At 43.0% G+C, this 10028-nt stretch overlaps 1 protein-coding gene across 1 annotated transcript; it reads left to right on the forward strand.

The window, feature by feature from the left end:
- Positions 1 to 6371: 6371 nt before the first annotated feature.
- On the forward strand, positions 6372 to 8832 carry LOC148018805 (UDP-glycosyltransferase 85A7-like). Its single transcript, XM_087701260.1, has 5 exons — positions 6372 to 7317; positions 7476 to 7799; positions 7839 to 8090; positions 8148 to 8177; positions 8241 to 8832. The coding sequence occupies exons 1-5, from the start codon at positions 6528 to 6530 to the stop codon at positions 8714 to 8716; spliced, it is 1872 nt and encodes a 623-aa protein (XP_087557386.1). The 5' UTR covers positions 6372 to 6527; the 3' UTR covers positions 8717 to 8832.
- The last annotated feature ends 1196 nt before the right edge of the window (positions 8833 to 10028 follow it).

Below are 10028 nucleotides of genomic sequence, written 5' to 3' on the forward strand. Positions count from 1 at the left end.
CATACCATACATCGTTGCTTTCTTCTGTACTTGTCACAGAATTATTCATGTGCTGCACTATAAACAAATGCTCATTTCTGTCATCACCCTGTCTACTAGAATGCATAATTTCCTTGTTGCAGTTTTCCATTCATGATGTCATTCTGCTTTTTATAGCAGTCTTTAGCCATATGATCCATTTTACCACAGTAGTAGCATTCAACATTGCTGCTTGCATTTTGGCCTCTTTGCCATCCACCACGACCTCTTTGGCTCCCCCTGCCTCTAGAGTTACCACGTCCTCCTCCATAGGACTGGTTTTCTTGAGTTTACTGCATATTCTGATTTCTACCACGGCCTCCAAATCGGCCTCCTCTAGAAAACAGCTTCTTTTGAAGTTCCTCGTGAAGAAGATGCACCACCATTTCTCTGCTCCTCAGAAATTAGAAAAGCAATCAACTCCTCAAAATTAGAAAATCTTTCACGGATGGAAATGGATGTTCGGAACTGTGCATAATCCTTTCCTAGACCATTCAAGGTCACTGAGACTAAATCATCATCCTCCACTGGCGACCCAATGGAAGCAAGTGCATCTGCAATCTTCTTCACCTTCATGTGGTAGTCATTGATGCTCATACTTTCTCTTTGCACATTGTGCAACTCTTGCTTGAGCTGCATTTTCCTGGCTTGCGTATTTGTGCTATACATTTTTGACAAAGTATCCCATGCCTCCTTTGGCGTACTTGCATCCTGAATATGCACAATCATAGAGTCTGAAATACTGATAGACAGCCAGTACATAACTTTCCTGGCTCTCTCATGCCATGCTTTGAATGCCTGCATTTGCTGTTGATTAGGAACATCAGGAAGAACTGGTTCTTCTTCATTTCCTGCAACAAATTTCCAATATCATTTTCCCATAAGGAAATTCGTCATTCTAAACTTCCATGCTTGGAAGTTGTTCTTGTTAAGCTTTTCAGTTACAATCTGTGAAAGAGAATCAGACGCCATTACAAAATACTGCAAAAAATTCTATCACTGCAGAGAACACAGCTTCAGCCTCACAAGGGCTAATCTGCAAAACTGACGAAAGTGGTATTTGACCACAGAGTCACTTCCTAGTGACGATTTTGCATCAACAGGCAACAAGGATGATTCTGTAACTCCCAATGTCTATGCGCACAAGCATACGATGCAATTTCTATAGTAACTTTTCACCGACCTGTAGAACAGTGGCTGCACAGCATAAAACTGGGCCTTTTCCTGAGTGCGTGCAGAAAACTTCCGCCTGCTTCACCGCAAAGGGCGTCTCAACCTGAGACAATGCACTCCTGCAATTTCTGGCTGTGCTACCTGCAGAGATCTGCTCCCAAAACAAAAAATGAAAGCAACACTGCTCCTCTTACCAGAACACCGCGAGCTTGGCTTGCTTTCTTGAGCTCCTTACCACGAACAAGGCTCTGATACCATGTCACGATTGTGGGAGAGAAGGAAGGAGTCTCACTTGTAGCTTTCTTGCTTGCATAATGGGGGAATACACACAAGGGTGGAGGCTGAAAACAGTTTTCCTCTTCTTAGTTGTGTAAGCCAAAAGAACTCTTGTACATAGAAATAGAAGAACCCTATATATGGGTCTCAAACCAAACTCAACTAACTAAGGTGGCATACTAACTGAGCCACGAACTAGAGTAGATAAGGATAGCTGTCATCTAGCTATTATTCATGGGCGGTGTACCAACCGCATCTGCAAACTGACACGTCGGTGACATAAATGCACAACGGTCACCCTGGCATATCACGAGTGGAGCTCGATATCTCAACAGTCATGGTGTGAGAAACTCTGGAGTGCAGCTTTCTTATTGGTCTAGAGAGCAAATACCGTATTAGTCATTAATGTTAATATCCTAGTGTGGATGGTCCAAAAATATTAGATTTTTAGACAAGTTTAGCCAATTTTTGATATTTTAGATATTATCTCTTGTAATGAAAAATACAAGAACTATAGACAACTTCTAGAATAGGATGACATGTAAAAGAAAGCATGTAGCTTTCAGCCATCTTGAGAGGATTTTATGTAAAAAGAAGGATTGGCGAAATCGTGCAACGTGCGATCATTGTTTTCGAGTAGTGAACATCACTGTGAAGTGGAAGATGAAGAAGTGATCTAGCAGAATTCTAGTCAGGTGTCCTAGTATTTTATCCCCCTTTCAGAGCCAATGGAAGCATCAAATTGGTGGTCTGAGAAACATAGAGGAAGGTGTTGTTTTATGCACGTTTTTGTCTACAAGAGTTTTATCTTCTCATAATGCAGAAATAAACTGAAAGGCGTCAACTCTGTGTGTATTCTTCTACATCTTCTATTTCTTTCAACCCCTTCTCTTTTGTATACTCCTCTCCTTGAATCTCCGTTCATCCTGCTATCTCTTATCCTCCTGGTAGACTTTCAACCCCAAACACTCCGATACATAGAGGCAAATGCACTATGCAAGTGAGTGGGATACACAATATTATGTATGTGTGCTACTATGTGAGGGTGAGTGCACATTCTGTGTAGTGGGATGCACTATAGGTGTATATCAATGCACTATGTGAATATAGATGTGCTATAGATATAGATGGATCCATAGTGCACTATCAAAGTTATTAAGTGAGTGCACAATGTGTATGTTTATGCATGTCACATAGGTGTGTCCCTAAGGCTCCTACCTCATTTCTTACTTATCATTATTCTTTGTATCTAGCAGGTTGGATTTAGGTAGTACAGAGGGGATAAATCTCCTTAGTGTACACTAGTGTGTGATGTATCTAGGTGTACCAATGTGCTTGCTTATGTGTGACACATGGATACACTATGAAATAGTGGATGGGTGTACTAGCACACAATGAGTGCATGGATAGTGTAGTGGGTATGTGGGGTGTGCCACATAGATTCCACATAGGGTTCCCTCTTCTTGGTTCACTTCCCCACAATCTTTCCTTGCAATAGGTTGGGTCTAGGTTTGTAGAGGAGGAGAAAGGTCTCTAGATGCACCTAGATGCCTATATATATGTGTGTCATAGTGTATTGTGGAGCAATTATATATGTGTGTATGTGTGTGTCACATTGGAATGCATCATTTAAAGTTTGCAAGGTGTATCATCATATGTGTATCTATGCAACTACTATACATGAGGTATTCAGTGTGTTGTATGTAGTCATTAACACGGAGATTGAGACACACTAGTGTGATGCATGTATGCTTGCATGCACCTATGTGTGGCAATGGTGCATCAAAGCTACATTTTTTATTGCCACTCCTGCCAATCCTTCCTCCGAGTGGGTTGGATGGCCAAGTGTGCAATAACGTGAGTTTCTGTTTATATGCTTGGGTTGATGCTGACAAAACAATGGTTCTGATCCTTGAGTAGTATCCTTGTTGGGGTTGACGTGACTATTTTCTAAATACTTTGTTCAAGATCATGCAGCAATACTTGGGTGCATATGGATGCACATAGCAAGAGCTTACAATAAAGAAAAATATCATTTTCCTAATCAACACAAAGAAAATTAAAAAGAAAAACCCTTCCAACATAGAGAATCATACTAGTAATAACTACATGATAGAAGGATAAATCCACATTCATTAAATCCTTCCTTTTGAGTGTATGTACCTAGATCTAGATTGGTATACATGTTGTATTTAATAGCCTCCCATAGCTATTAGGGCATTTTATTCTTCCCACAATCCATTCCCTCACCACTAGGAGGCGATAGAGTCACTTGTGGGTTTTTAGGGGACTCCTTCTTGCCAACATGTGCACCCCTACTCAATATAATGAATGCCGTATGAGGTGGTTCTAGTACATACTTGTTGTTGTGTAGTGGCTGTAGTGTGGAGTAGGGTGGCTCATGTAGTTCTTGATGGTAGCTCCTCCTTAATCACAGTGGCTCTTCCTTGTTTGGTAGTCGCATGTGATGGTTTTAAGGAATTTGTTCCCATAGTGGATATTGTAAAAACCCTACCAAAGATGTAAAGTTTTAAGCCTTAACTTGACTAGGCTGCCAAAGAGCTAGTCTCCTGGTCCATGTTTTCATGCGGGGGGGCAAAAGCCAGCAAGGGTAGAGACTCATCATTTGAGGGGGGGTGTTGTTGAGAAATCAAATGATGTATGCCTAGAAGAGGCTTTGTATAAGAGAGATGACAAAAGTTGTATGCTCCAGAAGAGATGCCCAAAATCCCATAAGCACAGAGAGGAAGAGTGGTACTATCCAAAAAGGCTATATAAGCATGTACTTGACACTCATTTCAATGTAATGGCACTATCAAATTGATTCACTCATGATTGTGTTTATGAGTCAAAGCTAATCTATCTTGGAACCTAATTCACTTGAGTTACAATCTCTCATTTTTGATAATGTATCATGTGTTTGATTTGCATCCACCATAGCTAACTAGCTCTAGATCCGTGTTTCTCAATAGAAACAGGTACTAGGATAAGGCCACGTTTATGAAGACACTTGTCTTACAATAGTATACACTTGTGTCGGAGGGGATGCATGGCCCTTGCCTCTAATATAAACTTCATTTAGAAGTGCACCAATTCTCTTCCATACATATTTAATGGCACTCATGTAACTTCACCATAGACTATACATTTGAATAGGAAGCTATTGTGGTTTTCATTATCTTTGTTAATTTATCTAACAATGCATGCTCTTCGATTTGTATGAATAACATATCAAGTAACAAACAATGACATCACAAGTATTTGTCAACTTAGAGAAAGGGTAAGAAGTGGCAAGCAAGCAAAAAGACAAGGTTTATGATTGATTGCTCGATTCCCCATGCACAAGGCTTAGAACAACTTACATCCCAGTGAATTGGGGAGGGCATAACCTCAATCCTTACAAATCCAAGAGAGGATTACACCACTCATCACCATATATATTGTATATTACTTCTGTACTTTTTGTAAATTAGATATTTTCTTTTGCATTTGAGATCTAAGAATTGACACGAATAGTTCAAATCACCATTACACATGAACCTAGCTCGCATCCAAGCATCTTGCATAATAAGTCCTAGTATCTTTGTCTTCATGTACATGACAGTAGAAAAACACCCATTGCAAGTGGATTGTGCAAGCCGATATTTATCATGACTTCCTTGTTTTTGGTGTAAAAGCCCTAAGGCACCACACATAGCGCCTAGGGGATCCACCTATTAGAAATCATCTATATAATGTGCATTCAAAGGATATTAAGAAATACACTTTCTTTACATGCTATAAAGCCTTAAAATGTTCTCTTTTACTTTATAAAATTACAAATTATTTTTAAATTATAATTAAAAATCTCTTTTGTAAATATAATAATGTAAAATTTACTAAATATAATACCATTTCTTTTCAACTCATGTGGTATCTTACATGTTCTATGAGGTGGACTCCCCGGGATGGCACAACGGTTCAAGGAAAAAGAGAAGGGAGCATCAATCACTGTTTTTGCCTTACATTTGAAAGGAAGAGCTCATTCTTCTTTTAGGTCCACCAAAACTTCTACTAATCTCATATCTATAGAGGAAAGGACTGCCTAGTCGATGATGTTTGACAATATATGATTCAAGAGAGAAGTACACAAACTTTCGTTATTGATTGCTTTTCAAAGGAATTATATATACGTTTTCATGTGCTTCTATTGCTAGTGTAAGCACCTATAGCGGATCTTGTCCAGAGCGCCAAAACTTGTGTTTCCTTCATGTGAATTGAACCCACACTCTTCCTTTTTCAGTCCTAATATCAAAAGTGTGAACTCTTGAGAGGGGGCTTACCTAGGGTTTATAGGAGTTTCCAATATGGACAAGAGGGAATGGCATACTATGAGAATCTTGAAAGTATTGAAAGTGAGAACTAAATCGGGTGAGAACTACTAGTATTAAACAAGATCATTTGAAGATGCTTTTTGAACTTGTCTTGTCCACAACACTAATAATAAAAATGTCTTAACTTTCATGTCCTTGCGACAGACGATATTGATTAGGGTAGCTTTTCAGGACAAAGCAAACAACTCGCCTAAAATGGTCGCAATGATCGAAAGTATTGTGGTGCACAAAATACAATGTCCTACGCATATGTTAATTGAAATGCTTACAATACATGGAGACAACATTCAGGGCTGATCTCGTGAATTTCTGCCATATGTGTAATCGAATCGCAGAGACGAAGGGAACGGAGATCGGATTCTTAGGTCTGTAATTCCAGCAAAGACATCAAATTAGCACGCGAATGGCAGGCGGAATAAGGGGTAACATTAGAGACGGCTGATGAGGTAATCAAGTTCAGCCTATCGGAAGCGACGCAGCAGGCGAGGCTCCTTTCTACACTAAGCATCTAGAACTTGATCGAGGCTACTTCCTAGGAATGCACGGCGACAAGGGCGGCATGGCCGGGGGAGAATCAGGGGACGGAGGTGAATGAAGGCAGGCGAGCTTCTTGTCCTGCTTCATATCCATGGATGCCTATAAGGAGGTATATAATTACTGGCCATCGATCAGAGATAACACCTGGGTATGTTTGGAATTAGGAAGCCGGTAGAGAAAAACCACATAGCTGTGAACATGGATCAGGATCTGGGGATTGATGGGAAGCTTGAATGTACTACTCGGCCTCACGTGGTGATGGTACCGCTGCCAAACGCGCAGGGCCACGTAAACCCCATGATGGAGCTGGCCAAGCGCCTGGCCGCCAGGGGCGTGCTCGTCACCTTCATCACCATCGACTATGCGCTGGCGCGTCTGCTCCACGTGGACAGCAACCGGAGGCTCTACCAGAGGCTCGGTGTGCGCTTCATGGGGGTCCCCGACGGCCTCCCAGCCACCTCCGACCGCCACCTCCTCTCCACCGACTACATCCACATGCTGGACCGCGTGGGACTGGAGATCAGGCAGCGGATCCTGGCCATGGCCAACCCCATTATTGTCAGTGATGACGATGATATTGCTGAGGCGCAACAGGATAATACTGACCATCATGGTCATGTCACCTGCATCGTCGTCGACGTCTGCTTCATCGCCTACCTGACGGCTGCGGGGCCGGTCCCCGGCCTGGACAATATTCCCCTTTGCGCCTTCTGGTCTCAGTCCGCCACTGTCTTCTCTGCCTATTGCCTTGCCCACACGATCCAGGCCTCCCATGGCTTCGACCCTTTTCTACACAATGGTACGTGCAGTATAAATGTACTCGGGAAGGAATCCGTGCTAATGCTAAACCAGTCAGGATTTCGTGCTGTCTTTAGAAGTATAAATGTACTCGGGAAGGAATCCGTGCTAAACCAGTCAGGAATTCGTGCTGTCTTTAGAAGTAATGCTGATAAGTGAGCATTCCGTTAATAATCAGCCTAGTTGCCGGAATTAGGTAGGAGGACTGACTGGAAAAGCAAGCAATCAATGTCTAAATATTATGCTGGATCATGCAGATCATGCTTATCCTTATGGTTGTTAATATGATGCTTATCGCAGTGCCTCCGTTCCAACCAAAGAAGCCTGAGTATCCGGAGATCACTTGCTTACCTGGATTGCATGGCATAGAGCCAGCGTATCTGCCCTATTACACAGGTCTAGGAAAGGAGGCACTCGAAGAATTTCGAAAGTGGATCGAAAACACTGTCAGGCCACTAGGCAAGGAGTCGCTGTGCATCTTGGCCAACACGTTTGAGGACCTAGAGGGGAACGTGTTCTCGGCGGCCGGGACGGTACTGCCACCGAACTTCTATGCGGTGGGGCCGTTGATTCCGTCCGCGTATCTCATGACAGATGGGCATGGCGACGACAAGGATACTGAACGTCGACCTGCTAATGATATTCATGATGATAGCAATGCAGACGATATTGATAAGCGCAGTGGCGCAAGCTTCTGGGACGACGACTACGAGGAATGCATGAAATGGCTGGGCGCCCAACCGGAGGGCTCGGTTGTGTATGTTTCCTTCGGCAGCCTGGCGCGCTTCACGCCAGCGCAGATAAGAGAGGTGGCGCTGGGCCTCCTGGCAAGCGGGCAGCGCTTCCTGTGGGTGATACGAAAGGACTCCATTCTGACTCACATGATCGACGACAGCTGTGACGCCGACGACAAGGGTACTAAACATATCGTCGACGGTACTGGCGAATCACACTCCGACCCTCTTCTGCGAGCCTTGCCGCAAGAGTTCGTCGCTACTTGCAGCCTTACTAATATTGCAGGAGGGGACCTGCACGCTGGCGGCTGCGACGTCGACCGTGACAGAGTTCTAAGAGGGAAGATTGTACCGTGGTGCCCCCAGCTGGCCGTCCTCTCTCACCCGGCCGTCGGCGGCTTCTTCTCTCACTGCGGATGGAATTCCGTCCTGGAAAGCCTGGCAGCAGGCGTGCCCATCCTTGCCTGGCCCTGCATCGTGGACCAGGCCACCAACTGCTGGCAGCTGGTCCGCGCCTGGAAAATTGGTCTGGAGCTCCCGCGCGATGCCAGCGACCTGCCCAGCCGAGACACTCTCAAGGACGCCCTAACCAGCATCATGGTTGGCGATAAAGCCCAGGAGATGCGCGCCGCAGCCAAAGCCCTCCAGAGCCTTGCCCGCACCGCCGTGTCCAGGCGCACCTGCAACCTTGGCAGCTCCCAAAAGAGCTTGCAACTCTTCGTGGAGAGCCTTTACAAGATGGCTAATGCTTCTTCCACTGCAATTAACGGTCAAGGTTCTTCAAAGGCGGCCCTCAGTGAAGATTGATCGTGCCTGTAACGACAAAAATGGTGATTGCACAGTAATTCATTCTCTGATCACCTACCTCTATATGTTTCCAAATTCCCCTTCTCCAGATTTTTCGTCCGTCGCCCATTTAAATCCCAGCCGCAAAGCTCACAACCAGTATTCACAGAAAACCGTCCTTTAGTGTATTTTCCGCGATAAGATTCTTCAAAAGGTAGTTGAAATTGAAGCTGTCTTTTCTTAATCAATCATATTTTTAGCATTTTAATTAGAAAATCAACTATTTCCTTCCCACAGCCGGAGGGGGTTAAGCATGTTCCTTTCTTCCATTGAATGGGAAAACCAAGCGAAGAGAGAGGGACATAATTAATCACAAATAAGAAGAGACTAGCATGTGAGCATGTGGTCATAGTGCACAGTCCTAACCATAGTGCTCATTGAAGCATACTACATGAATTGCATGAATCCTTCTCACTAAAGATTGAGGAGCTAGTACTTTGAAAATTTGGGTTGTTCTTTTCGTTCATGCTCTTTGCAAAACTATAGTCAAAGTAGCTCGCACACACACATATATACATATACTCATGTGTATGTGTATGTTTGATTGCATACACACACGTGCATGTGCACGCACGCTCCAAGTCCTCTCCTTAAGTCCACCAAGGATGTGTGTTCTCCATTGCATTCTCATTGTTTGAACAAGACTATGGAACTATACCTTTCAATAGCTTCATGGACATGAACAAGGTAATCTTGTTCATTTTGGGTTACATGATAGCAACTAGGCACTTTGGATGACACCTGCAATGCAAGAAATGATTTTTAGTTATTGGATTTTGCAGGTAACAATTGGTGCCCTTCCTTTGCAAATTGATTCACTTGTTTTATGACTTAGTTATGCACTCGAGTGTTGGGTTATTCAATCTTTGAGGCTTCTTGTAATTCATTCCTCATGCTTCATTGCAAATAGCTATTTAATACATTAAACACATTGCAACAATCATTTTTGCATTATATCAATGACTTTTTTCTTAGAAACACACATTGATGGGGCTAGTGCCATGTCAACTAGCTTCTATAACTATATCTTTATTTTTAACTATAGCTTCTGACTTTTTCTAATAATAATTGCTAACATTGTAGCATAATGGTTGGCATGTTAAATTACAAGCCCTAGGCTATGCACACACATGTCCTTCACCTTCTATATTTGACCAAAGTCTACATGCTTGTATGAATTCAAATATTTTTCATCATACTCTGATTGAAATGGACCTTGTTGCTATTAATAGCAATCCTGATTCTGAAATTTTCTTTCTACTCCAACTTGATT

This window comes from Lygodium microphyllum, chromosome 20 (assembly GCF_053477565.2).
Source record: "Lygodium microphyllum isolate KBCC chromosome 20, Lygodium_microphyllum_v1.1.10, whole genome shotgun sequence".
NCBI lineage: Eukaryota > Viridiplantae > Streptophyta > Polypodiopsida > Schizaeales > Lygodiaceae > Lygodium > Lygodium microphyllum.